Source organism: Lolium perenne, chromosome 2, assembly GCF_019359855.2.
Source record: "Lolium perenne isolate Kyuss_39 chromosome 2, Kyuss_2.0, whole genome shotgun sequence".
NCBI classification, from domain to species: domain Eukaryota; kingdom Viridiplantae; phylum Streptophyta; class Magnoliopsida; order Poales; family Poaceae; genus Lolium; species Lolium perenne.
Genome location: NC_067245.2, coordinates 288,886,001 through 288,899,338, shown reverse-complemented (window position 1 = coordinate 288,899,338; position 13,338 = coordinate 288,886,001). Strand labels below are relative to the sequence as shown.

Here is a 13,338-nt window from a genome sequence, read left to right as displayed (position 1 = left end):
GGTAGGAACAGGGTCACAGGGAGCACCGGTGGCAGGATTAGTGGGGAAAACTAGCGAGGCTCAGTTGTCGCAGAAAATCATGAAGGGTTTCTTGCTAAAATGGCAACGCCGCATGGCAGGCACACAATGATTTTGTATGAATTTGCACCCGTATCACAAGTTCTTGCACCATCTAACCACAGATTGCAACTTGTTGTACCAAAGTGCACCTATGTGGCAAGTTCTTGTACCTCCAGCGTACTTAGCTCAATTAATTACTGCATGCACCAGTACTTTTACGGATATACGAGAGAAAAGAGAGAGAGAAAAAGAGCACGAAAACGGCCGAGAAGAGGGAAGTCCAATCTAGGGCAACGCTGGATTCAAAAGGAAACCAGCATTAATTAAGGCAGGAATGGAAGCGAAGGAAAATGACCCACATTAATTTTGGAAGGAAGAAATTTATTTCATAGAAACTTCATACGCGAACCGGCTGAAACTAGGTGTTGCTAAGGTAAAATATGTCCCGACATTGCTCGAAAAATCCCAGCGATCAAAGATGTCGGGACTGACAATGTTTGTAAGCGGCAGCGGGTCCACCGGTCATACTGCGCGTCCCAGCAAGGATTAGACAGCGAGGCGTTTGGCTTGCTCCCCTTCCCCAACCCCACTCCCCATATAAGTGCTGGGCGTGACAGCGCCTTTGCCTCTGGTAACCGCAACACTATCTCGCCACCACTCCCACCCTTGCTCGCCGGAAAAAATATCTCCTCGTCACGCTACTCTCGTGCTGCTGCTCTCTCCGCCGCGGCTGAGGAGCGTATGGAGTCCTCCTCGTCGGGCTCCGCCAAGGCGCGCCAGGGCAGCGGCGCCGGCGCCGGCGGCGCAGACACCTTCGACATCCCCGGCAAGGGCGCCACCATCGAGCGCCTCAAGAGGTGGAGGGTGAGCACCTCCTCCTCCTTCCTCTACTCTAGCGAGCTTCGGCGAGTTTTGGGTGTGGTTTCCGGAAGTGCTAGTTCATGTTTTGGAAAGCGAGGGGTTCTACCGCGCCCTTCCTTTAATTTTTCCCCTTGTTTTGGTAGGATTTCCGGCCGCCTAGGGTTTTCAAATTTCGAAAAAAAACATCGCTAGTTTCTGCTTCGGTGCTTCACAGTAGTACATAATCTCGCGGTTTTCGCCTCCACATTTTGAAATCGGGCCTGCATCTCTGTACACGGGTAGGCCTGCATCTCTGTAGACCGCTAGATTTTCCACCCCCACTTCTCATGGATGTACGGAGAGGAGATTTGTTTACTAGGCTACTTCCGATGCTTCCCCTCTGGCATTAGTGCTCGCCTTAAGATTTTTTAGCTTCCGTTTCCCTATTTTAAACCGAGATATCCCCTTCGGCTCCACCTTTGCTTCCACCCACCGAGCGGATGCACCAGTCTGCCGGCTGCCTTTGTTCGTCGATTCGGTTTATACCATAGGCGCTCGTTCCTGTTCCGGAATTTGTTCGATTTTCCACTTGCGTTTTCGAAATAGTTCCGTTGCTTTTGACGCGACTCTGAAGTTGCGTTAGATTTGGGTTGCCCTTCCCTTTCTCAGGGATACGCTGGCTTTTGCATATTATTTCTAAATATACTAACGTTGCTTTTAGAACCCTGTGGACGCGCATTATAATATTCTGGAGTAGCCACGCGTCCAACTGCGGCCATGGTGGAGCTGCCGACATGCAGTCCTACTCTCTAGTCGTGGCAATCCCAACTGCATAGGACAATACTATAGCCTCTTCTTCCATTACTATTTTTTGGGATGATAGATATATCTATCTGGGTTTGACTCACCTGTAGAGGTCAAATTCAACAGTAGAGAGTACCGTTAGTTTCGTGGTGGTAGATTGTTTACATGCGCGGCGTTCAGCATCATCAGGCATTCCGAGGAAAGTATTCAGTATCTGCGTTGGTTGGTTCAGTACAGAACTCTCAAGAACAGCAAACGACATGATCTGCTGTTATGATGTGCGATTTCTCCAGATCTGCTTTACACTGGTGCTTTCATAAAGCTTTGCTGTAACAAGGACCAGTGGCCAAAACTGTGGGACCTCATTCACATCCACACATATTTTTTTAATATAAGAAGAGTCGGAGATATTAGCTGGACCTTGTTGAAACATGTGGCTGTGGCTAAATTTGATCCCCACTGGGGGCCCTGCTGGCCACATACAAGTGGTTGCTGGTCATTAGGGTTCTGATCGGTTTCCTTTTTCTTAAAACATGTTGTTTCACATGCCCTGTTTTGTCTGGGCCTAACTAACAACTTCAAGGAAAGCGGAATGCAAATTTTTTTAGTTGTTTTCAGAAAATATGTTTGTAATGTTGGATCTTCTTAAACTTTGGAGTGTCTGATTACAGTTTTATTATCGCAGTAGGCTGCACAGAGTTTGTCTTGGTTGTGCTGGCTCTGTCTACGTTTTATTGTTGATAATGAAGGATCATCAGAGCAATAACATGACAAAATTTTATTCAGGCATGATAAAGCATTACTACTGAAATCGCCTTACAGAATTGTTAACAAATGCCACCCTTCATTTGCCTCTAGCTTTATCTATTTCTTGTCATGATAATCATGCGAAGATTTTAGTAAGATTATTCACATTTTCCAAAAATCCATAGAACATGGGATTTTGATACAATGTACTACCTCCATTCCAAAATATGTGTCACATTTTAGTTTCTAGATCCATCCGTATCTAGATAAAAGTTGTGGCACTTACTTTAGAAAGGAGGGAGTAGTAATGTAGTGTATTTCGTGCTAGTGAGCAGTGGCTAGTGTATATGTGCTCTGCTGGATGTTATCAGCAACTGGAGCTCCTCTTTGTGGGAGACTGGACACATTGATTCTTCCTTCTACCAGTCACTATGTGCTTATTATATGGGCTATGTTGAATGTAATCACTTCGTCTTGTGTCTGATGCAGCAAGCGGCTCTTGTGCTGAATGCATCAAGGCGCTTCCGGTACACCCTTGACTTGAAAAAAGAAGAGCAAAAGGAAGAAGTCAAAAGGAAAATTCGTGCACAAGCTCATGTCATAAGGGTATTTTATTTGTCATGTTCTATTTTTGTTTAATTTTGTTTACGTATGCTTACATTTTTATTTCCCTCTTCAGGCCGCGTATCGTTTCAAAGAGGCAGCTCGAGTCAATGTTCAGCCAAAGGAGACAACAGGTACTCTTTCTCTTGTTACCTCTCACTTATTATTAGTTTCGTTTGTGCTCCTCCATATGATTACCCTTAGGGTTTGAGGTACTTCATGTATTCCATCCAAGCAGACCATGCTATGTAGGAGTACTGTTGCTAATAAGTACTATGCATGATTTGACACTGGTAATACTAATTCAGATGCAGCACCACATGTCGATGGTGCACTTGGCTTTGGAATTAAAGAAGAACAGCTCACTGCACTGACCAGAGATCACAACTACTCTGCTCTACAGCAGTATGGAGGGGTGAGCTAAGTTCGGTGTTTACTGTGTTTCACATTATCTGATAGATTCCACGTTTTAACTTTCCCTACAGATTTCAGGGGTGGCAAATATGCTAAAGACAGATACGGAGAAGGGAACAAGCGGAGACGATCCAGATCTGAAGGCAAGGCAAAATGCATTTGGATCCAATACATACCCCCGTAAGAAAGGGAGAAGCTTCCTGGTATGCAAATGGTTCTCTTATATTTATATGGCAGTTGCTTTATATCTCTGGGGTGCTCACTCTATGTTTTGTTGCTGTTGTTCAGTCTTTTGTGTGGGACGCCTGCAAAGATTTGACACTCATCATCCTCATGGTCGCTGCTGCTGTTTCACTTGCCTTGGGCATAGCGACAGAGGTTTGTATTGCATCTTTAGTTCTTCTCTTACGTCTCTATTGGCCAAGCATCATTTCTTGTTATGTTTGAGTACTCTCTACTGTGATTTCCTTGTTCATCTGCCATCATTACAAATTTCAAATATACTCCTTATCATTTCCACAATTTGTTCAGCTGCTTGCTGTTAAATGGATCGTTTGTCGCCATTTTCTTCTCTTGTTATGGCCGTGTAACTCCCATTATGACTTTTCCTGGTTTGCAGGGGATTAAAGAAGGCTGGTATGATGGAGCCAGCATTGGCTTCGCTGTGCTCCTTGTTGTATTTGTTACAGGTATTGCCAGCGCAATCACTTCTGTATATGGTTACTTTTGTGAGCAGTTGTATAAACTTGTAATACATATTGATTTTATTGCAGCTACTACTGATTACAAACAGTCACTGCAGTTTCAAAATTTGAATGAAGAGAAACAGAATATCAGCTTAGAGGTAAATTTGAGGCACACCGCTCTATAAATTGTTTGATCGTTCCCAAATAACGGCCCGAATAAACTCATTCAGGTAGTTAGAGGTGGAAGGCGAATCAAGGTATCGATATATGATTTGGTTGTTGGCGATGTCGTGCCTCTCAAGATTGGTGACCAGGTACATAGGCAGTTAATCATCCTTTTATAACAAGTGGCTGTACACAGTTTAGAAAGATGAGGGGCATTTCTTCATTGTTCAGGTACCTGCTGATGGGATCCTTATCAGTGGTCACTCCTTCTCCATAGACGAATCAAGTATGACAGGAGAAAGCAAAATCGTGAGTTAGACTCTTGCATACTTTTCGAGCTAACTTGAATAGTTCTAAGCTGATACTGCAAGGTCGTTTCATTTAGGTAAACAAAGACCAGAAGTCGCCGTTTATGATGTCCGGTTGTAAAGTCGCCGATGGCTACGGTACAATGCTGGTGAGTTCGTCTCTGCACCTGCAAAATGTAGAAAATGAAACATACATCTACTTTTAAGGTCTGAAACCTTTTGTGCCCTGTGAAGAAGTGCACTAAATCTCAATACAATCAACTGAATGTCTCACCAATCCATCTTGAGTAACAAATGGGCAACTTATTATTTCTGGGGACTTGATGTGATAAAAGATGATTAATTATTGCCGCTCGAAACCATTTCTTTGTGAGATCAGAAGGTATCCTGATGCTATATTTCTGTTGGTAGTATGTGCTGATTTATGAAGTTGTACTGTAGTTGAATAAAATTTGCATCTATTAACTTTAGGCATGATTAACTTACAAAAGGAATTTATGAATTACTTGCCTATCTCATGTACTTATAAATGTTAATCTGTACTAAGGCTCATAGCGCAGTTATTTTTGGGTTTTGTAGTATATATCTTGAACTAGCTCTTTAATCAATATATAATGGACAGGCCTCAGGGCTGAGGACAAGCTAGTGAGGTCTTTTATGCAATAGAACATTGATCATGGGAATTTTACTGTATAATATCTAGGTGACCGCTGTGGGCATCAATACTGAATGGGGATTGCTAATGGCAAGCATATCAGAAGATTCTGGTGAAGAAACACCTTTGCAGGTTTGGTCTCATAATTTTTATTTACTTTTCATGAGTTTGCATGCTTTTATTGAGCATATGTGTTGGCATGCTTTTTTGAGCACATGCGTTGGTATTCTTGTATTGTTCTTTCGTAGGTTCGCTTGAATGGTGTCGCTACCTTCATTGGAATAATTGGACTTACTGTTGCTGTTCTGGTTCTTGTTGTCCTCGTGGCCAGGTATAATCAATGCATGTTTTAGTTTTGCCAAGTACCTTTCTGGCTTATCTGTGTGACCGTGTTTTCTTCTAGGTACTTCACTGGGCATACCTATAATCCGGATGGGTCTCCGCAATATGTGAAAGGAAAGATGGGTGTGGGCGCAACAATAAAGGGAATTGTTAAAATCTTCACAGTGGCGGTAGGCATTAGCTTTACTATTCATGGCTGCCGATTTAGTTTATTACATTTTCTGTTACCTTACCATCCTGGGATGTAATTAGGTCACGATTGTGGTTGTGGCTGTTCCAGAAGGACTTCCATTGGCTGTCACATTGACGTAAGCATGAGGTTGCTGTAATTTACTAATTGCACTACTAGCAAAAACTTATGCTGCATATTTCTTCCAGGCTTGCTTTTTCCATGCGTAAAATGATGCGGGACAAAGCTCTGGTATGTTGCCATTTCTTGAATCGTTGGGATACTTTGTGACTTGCAACAGCCTGTCTGATGCATACTCTGAGCTGGTTAATTAATACTTGTTATATAGGTCAGGAGGCTTTCAGCATGTGAGACAATGGGCTCTGCAACAACAATTTGCAGTGACAAGACTGGCACTTTAACTTTGAATCAGGTGAAATGCTTTAATGTTGTTCTCAGTACTGTTCTTCTCTTAAAACCTGGAAATTCAAGATTAGGATTTGTGATTTGAAATATGCTTGGCCTTGACTTTCCTTTTTCTTCACTGTCAATGTTAAGATGACTGTTACCGAAGCATACTTTGGTGGAAAGAAGATGGTTCCTGCTGATAATACTGAGATGTTATCTGCTTCTGTCTCGACCATGATTATTGAAGGAATTGCTCAGAATACATCTGGAAGCATATTTGAGCCTGAGGTCAGTCAAGACTTGTATTTTATTTCCCTTTGATGTTCAGCTGATTGTTCCTGCTTGGCATTTACGTAACCTTTCACTTTTCTTCCATGAAACCGGACATCAGTATTGTTTTTCGTTCTCATGTTATTGATTAGCCTGGCGGTTACTGACTTTTGTTTAATGTCACAGGGTGGTCAAGCTGAGGTGACTGGATCGCCAACTGAAAAGGCTATACTGTCTTGGGGGTTGCAGGTGCAGATATGGCCTCTTAGTAGCCTCATTCCTAGTGTCGTTTTAACACCTGCTTGGTAACGATGATTTGCATATTTCTACAGCTTGGCATGAAATTCAATGAAACAAGATCCAAGTCCTCTATTCTTCAAGTCTTCCCATTCAATTCGGAAAAAAAGAGAGGCGGGGTTGCAGTGCATGTGGTAATTCGTTTTATTTGCAGCAATGTCAACTTCACTTTTGGATAAACAATAATGTTTCATTGCATCTTTCTCATTGTACGTTCACGCGACAGGCTTATAGCATCCCTGACTTGATAGCGTACTAACGATGGTCTCAATTGTTCAAGCACTATCGTTTGTTACTTTGCACTGGATCCACACCTATATTAAGATTCCTGCAGCAGATTTAATGGTGTTAGTATGCACATTTACAACTGCCCACAACTAACCACGTAAATTCTTGCCTTCAAAGGCTTTAACAAATATGAAAGGGGGCTGTGCCATAAACTTTCTTTATTAATCTGTTTTCTCATACATCTGATTATTTTCTTTGTGTATTTTCGTGATTTAACTAATGTTCTTTCTTCTACTTCTGGAGGGTGACTCTGAGGTTCATATATACTGGAAAGGAGCCGCTGAACTTATTCTGGAGTCATGCACAGATTGGCTTGACGCAGATGGTTCAAAGCATTCAATGACCCCTGAGAAAGTAATTTATTGTTCAAATTTTAATCATGCACTTAAGTACAATACTATGATTTTGTTACTAACTAATTAATTATTGTTGCAGGTTGGTGAATTTAAGAAATTCATAGAAGACATGGCCGTCGCTAGCCTCCGGTGTGTAGCCTTTGCGTACAGACCTTGTGAGATGAGTGATGTTCCAAAAGAGGATCAGAGGGCCGAGTGGATATTACCTGAGGATAACCTGATCATGCTCGGTATAGTAGGAATAAAGGTGAATAGCAAACATGCAATTTATGCTTTTAATGACTACTGTTGATGGACTCTATTATTATTATTATTATTTGATAGCCGAGTGTCTTGATTAGAGTTTTGACTTTTGGTAGTATTGCTGCACATTTGCATGATCTAAATTCTCAATTTAGTTCCTGCCAGTCTATTATTAGTTCTACCGGAACTCTGTTATCTTATGGCTGCGTACTTCCGATTAGTTCTATTTCTGTTTTTTAACTCATATCCAAATTGTTAAAAGTAGAACTTTGAGTTGGATAATTACTACTCACATCTGAATCTGAAACAAGTACATGCTCGTGTGAAGTAAAAGCTACTCCCTCTGTCCGGAATTACTTGTCCCAGATTTCTGTCTTATCTTATGGCTGCGTACTTCTGATTACTTGTTCTATTTCTGTGTATTTTGTAATTCATACCCAAACTGTTAAGAGTAAACCTTGAGTTGGATAATTGCTACTCACATCTCGAACAAGTACATGCTCACATGAAGTAAAAGGTACTCACTCTGTCTGCATTACTTGTTGCAGATTTGTCTAGATACGATGCGTTTTAGTGTATCTAGAAAAATCAGTGACATCTAATTCGGGACAGAGGGAGTATAAAAAATAGTGAACTTGTAAATTTCTTGCATTGTAATGCACAACACCATTTGCTAGTAGAGAAATTTCACTGGTACAATAAGATTTGTATGACATGCATGAAGATCATTCCCTTTTATTTATTTTTCTTATGATTATTGCAACATTTCTGGACTGTGGCATGCACAAGATTTTGAGTTAATATATGCATAGCTTGCATTAGATCCAGTTTTTTTTTGCTTAGTTATTAATGTAACATTTGCTGACATCAAGCAGCAGCTCTTATGTGGCATGAGTCATGTAGGATGACAGTTTTAAAGAAAAACAACTGCATTAGTCTGCAAGGAATTTACTATTGTAACATTTGCTGACATCAAGCAGCAGCTTTTATGTGGCACGAGTCTTGTAGGATGACAGTTTTAAAGAAAAACAACTACATTAGTCTGCAAGAAATTTACTATGAGTTTGTATTATAGGATCCCTGCCGCCCAGGAGTTCAAGATTCTATCCGTTTGTGTACGGCAGCTGGAATTAAGGTAATTCTTGCATATTCACATGAATCAATACTTCAGCAGTCACTAAACTTGAAGAAAATTAAGAAGTGATCAGTTTTACTTTTGACTAATTCTCACTTACATATTTCATTGTTTGAATTGTTAGGTCCGCATGGTCACTGGGGATAACCTTCAAACTGCCAGAGCCATAGCCTTGGAATGTGGAATACTTAATGATCCAAATGTATTGGAGCCAGTCATCATTGAAGGAAAGACATTTCGGGCTTTGTCAGATTTGGAGAGGGAGGAAGCTGCTGAAAATATTTGTGTACGTGTATTCTCCTGGACTTAGTGCATTGTGTTGATAACTGCTTCTTTTCAGTGAATATGGACGTAGACACTAATGTTTTGGTGTGTAATATGTGCATTACGTGTGAAACCATAATCTGTTATGCCAATCCAGAACTTTCAGGTTATGTAGAAAAATCAAAAAGTGTTTTGTGTTTGTTTATAACGTTTCTTCTTCTCTATGATGATAGTTGGACATGGAAGGTGAGATGTGTGAAACCAAATGCCAAGGAAAATGATCCAAGTGCTGTCATGTAGTGCAGATGGTTAACATGAACTCAGTAGAAATTAACTAAAAGTTCTCACATAATCCCTAATATATTTACATTCACTTGTCTCAATTGTTCTGGGGTCGCACCAACTCTGTAGAAATTGAGCAACAGTTCCCACATAATCCCTGATGTATTGACATTCGCTTGTATCTCATTTATGTGTTTTGGGGTCTTGGGTTTTTTTATCACCCTCTTATATGTGCTAAATCGTTAAGTAATATATAGCATACAATCTTCTTTGTACAAGTAAAAAGGTCTTCTTTTCATCATTATATTTATCGTGCTATTTTCTTCTTAGATTGCTGCCTTCGTGCGGCCTAGTTTATACCAATTTCTGTATGTTTTGCATATTAATATTGTTTTAACCTTACATTTAAGTGTATTTTATGTAATTTGTTACAGGTGATGGGGAGGTCTTCACCAAATGATAAACTTTTATTCGTTAAGGCACTGAGGAACAGAGGTCATGTTGTTGCTGTTACTGGCGATGGCACAAACGACGCCCCAGCGCTACATGAGGTTTGTCTAATGGTCATTTTTTTTTCAAGTTGTGAAGCCATATTCCTGACGGTTCAAAAACCACCATCCAGTATTACTTACACAATTCTCGATTTATTAGGCCGATATTGGTCTCTCAATGGGCATTCAGGGGACTGAAGTTGCCAAGGAGAGTTCTGATATTATTATCTTGGATGACAATTTTGCTTCAATTGTCAGGGTATGCATGATGTGTTCTTTTTTTTTAGCCTTCCACCATTGCAACATCTGATTTCTGTTTGTGGATTTAGGTTGTCAGATGGGGCCGTTCAGTTTATGCAAACATTCAGAAATTCATACAGTTCCAGCTAACTGTAAATGTCGCAGCTTTGATAATCAATGTAGTTTCAGCCGTCAGTTCTGGTGATGTTCCGCTGAACGCTGTGCAGGTTTGATTCCTTAATAACCATAATGTTTCTGGAAACTTCTGGATTTCCTGGAATAGTTCTTTTTCACTATATTTCAGTTTTAGGTACTGCTATTGTGTATGTTTAACTCTGGTTTCTAAGGTTTTCTTTTATGTTCAGATTCTGCAAGTATTTATTAGACAACATAAGCTCCTCGCTCTAGTTTTTGTAGCGATGAGTTATAGTTTCTGTTGGTTTTGCCCCATTTCTTTACAGTTACTCTGGGTTAATCTGATCATGGACACTTTGGGAGCACTTGCATTAGCGACCGAGCCACCGAACAACCATCTTATGCAGAGACCACCGGTTGGACGGAGGTTTGTTCTCTGACTTGTTATTATCGTTCATCAGATATCTTATTACTTAGTTTCCTCGAGATTATTTTGGAAGTGATTTACCAAAAAAATTCTAGGCTTGATGAAAAGAATATGATTCCTTGACCTAAAGATGGATATACAATATTGTTTTTTATTTTTATTTTTTGGATGTAGCTGTCCATGAACTGAGGTAGTTCAGTGCAGAAACATTTTTTGTGAAGAACGGGTTTACAAAATTGTATATTTTTATGTAGTGGTCAACTAACTGAGGTTGGGCGAGCTGGAGCTGGGCTCAAACTAGGCTGGTTGATGCTTTTTTTAGCAGCCAGTCCACTCGCAAAAGAAAACATTACTATATACAGAATCTGGCCCGTTTTCGCTTAGTAATAAAATCACACGAGATTACATATGAGTACAAGAACTTGTGGGGATTCATCTCTGACCATTCCAGGACACCAAGGCCAAAAGGTCCACCAAGACTATGAGGTCATGGTGCTCCTTAGCATTTTTCAGAAGCCAGGCCACTGTTGAAATAACACTGCTAATTTATCCAGACCATTGAGATTGTATATGCTTATAGTTAATTTATCAAGACCGAAAGTTGGGACGTCTGGGGTATTGCGCTTGTGCTACGTTTTAGACTTGTTCTGTGCGCCATGCTGCCATATAGCGTAGACTTAAACCCGAGCTTGTCTCGCTGGGCTTGGTGAGCTTAGCTTTGAATCTAGATGATGAGCTCAAGCAGTCTGTGTTGGTACCAGTGCATAAGATTAGACTTCTCCTTACCGCTCCATGACTCGGTAGTTGTATCACATGCTGTGCCGGCAGCTTCTATTTTGCAAGTTTCAATAAGGTTTGCTTTGTGAATGCTGATGGTGTCTCAACCTGCTTGTTTTCAGGGAGCCTTTGATAACAAATATCATGTGGAGAAACTTGCTCATAATGGTATGCTACATATGCAATGTGCTCTTCATATTTGGATTTGAATATCTGATATCGTTCTAATGACAACTTCATCCTCCAGGCTTTGTATCAAGTTGCAGTTCTTCTCACTCTCAACTTCGATGGTACGAACCTTCTGCAGTTGAAACATGACAACCATGCGCATGCTGAAAAAGTGAAAAATACCTTCATATTCAACACATTTGTTCTCTGTCAAGTGAGTTTCGTCCCTTTCTTCTATTCTGACTGGGAGATGCATACAGTTGGTGCAGTGGGGTTAAACTATCACTCAATCTTGTCTTCCTCAGGTGTTCAATGAGTTCAATGCTAGGAAACCAGATGAGCTAAATGTATTCAAAGGCATTACAGGGAACCATCTGTTCATGGGCATTATAGCGATAACAGTTGTACTCCAGGTAAAGGCTCTAAAATGGTTTTTTGACTACTGCAAATGCAGATATCTAGGTTATTCTATTGTCAATGGGCTTATTCCTCTACATCCAGGTACTTATCATCGAGTTCCTTGGCAAGTTCACGTCAACAGTCAGGCTGAGCTGGCAGCTGTGGTTGGTGTCGATAGGTCTTGCTTTTATTAGGTAAGATTCATCATTTAATGAAGAACTGAAGGTTTATGATTGTAACATGTTGCTTATGATAGTATATAGTCAGTTGCAGTTAAGATTTTGAAGGCACTTTCAGTTGGAACATTTAGCTAATGGATTTCTGTTCTTTTATGCAGTTGGCCATTGGCACTCTTGGGAAAACTCATTCCTGTTCCAGACCGTCCGTTCTCAGAGCTCTTTGCGTGCTGCTTCCCAGAGAAGAAACAGGGTATGTTTGACTTCATAATTATGCCATTGGCCAACCATCTTCTGCAAATCTTACGCTGCGGGGACATTCCTTTACATAATGCGATTGTCGAAATGTTTGTGCAGATGATGATGCGAAGGAGAAGGAGGGCAGTGCCAAGCACAGCGAAGTATGAATGAAGGATGGGCGTCGAGGACCTTTGCTGTTTTTTGGTCAAGGTTTAACATGATTGAGCTGTAGTTATGTGGTGATTTGGCTTGTAGATACTCTAGGCTTCATGTGGATAGGTCTCACTTTTGGAAACTTTCCACGCTTCTTAACCACACCCGTGACTCTTGAAGGCTGACTTGGAAACTACTAGAACGTATCATGTTTGTTTAGGGATGCTGGAATTTGGCTTAAATGGATGGTTGAGAAGAGTACTCCTGATTCTCTTTTGTGTTTGTTCCACAAGTGCATTTATCTGGTTTGCCATCTCTGGCCACATTGCTCGTGTATTCTGTGGGCAAAGAGCATAGTCTTGTGAATGCTCTATTCACTTCCCTCATGCTGGGCTGGAGTGGTGCTTGCCCAGTTAATAGTTATCTATTTTGAAAACTTGCACATATTTTTAAACTAGAAATCAGATCAGATAGTAGTTTGATAGCTAGGGTAGAAATTAGTTTTGTGTTATTCTCTGTACTCCAGTTAATACTACACGCCAGGCACACTTCTTTTGGGCTGCTGCTTATGCATAAGCTAGCTTCTAGTTTTTGGTCGGGAAAAGCAGCGGCGGACAAAAACTCCAGAAACTGTGCGCGGAGACTTCTTTGGGGCTTCTGGAATTTTTTGGCTGATTTGGGTTCAGGGGAGGACGAGCACGAGGTCAGCGCCCTTCGTGGAGAAGAAGCTCGAGCTCGTCCGTTGGGGGTGAACAAACGACGAGGGCGGAGGCAGCCGTGGGCGGCAACGGACGCG

The 13,338-nt window shown here is 41.1% G+C and overlaps 1 protein-coding gene across 1 annotated transcript; it reads left to right on the top strand.

Moving 5' to 3' along the window:
* Positions 1–607: 607 nt before the first annotated feature.
* On the top strand, positions 608–12,813 carry LOC127336316 (calcium-transporting ATPase 5, plasma membrane-type). The gene is made up of 34 exons (XM_051363113.2): positions 608–924; positions 2,941–3,057; positions 3,131–3,188; positions 3,363–3,469; positions 3,540–3,671; positions 3,757–3,846; positions 4,088–4,157; positions 4,242–4,312; positions 4,385–4,468; positions 4,551–4,628; positions 4,705–4,776; positions 5,331–5,414; positions 5,531–5,613; positions 5,686–5,794; positions 5,877–5,932; positions 6,003–6,045; positions 6,143–6,226; positions 6,352–6,489; positions 6,658–6,720; positions 6,804–6,902; positions 7,300–7,410; positions 7,492–7,659; positions 8,731–8,790; positions 8,915–9,076; positions 9,771–9,887; positions 9,988–10,086; positions 10,157–10,294; positions 10,529–10,629; positions 11,529–11,574; positions 11,654–11,788; positions 11,880–11,987; positions 12,076–12,167; positions 12,311–12,402; positions 12,507–12,813. Exons 1-34 carry the CDS (start codon positions 802–804, stop codon positions 12,554–12,556), a joined length of 3,240 nt encoding a protein of 1,079 aa, XP_051219073.1. The 5' UTR covers positions 608–801; the 3' UTR covers positions 12,557–12,813.
* Positions 12,814–13,338: the final 525 nt, after the last annotated feature.

Coding starts and splice junctions, on each gene's coding strand:
- LOC127336316 (XM_051363113.2), top strand. CDS start 802: ATGGAGTCCTCCTCGTCGGGCTCCGCCAAGGCGCGCCAGGGCAGCGGC. Junction 4,469..4,550: donor CTCTCAAGATTGGTGACCAG/GTACATAGGCAG, acceptor TTCATTGTTCAG/GTACCTGCTGATGGGATCCT. Junction 6,227..6,351: donor GCACTTTAACTTTGAATCAG/GTGAAATGCTTT, acceptor GTCAATGTTAAG/ATGACTGTTACCGAAGCATA.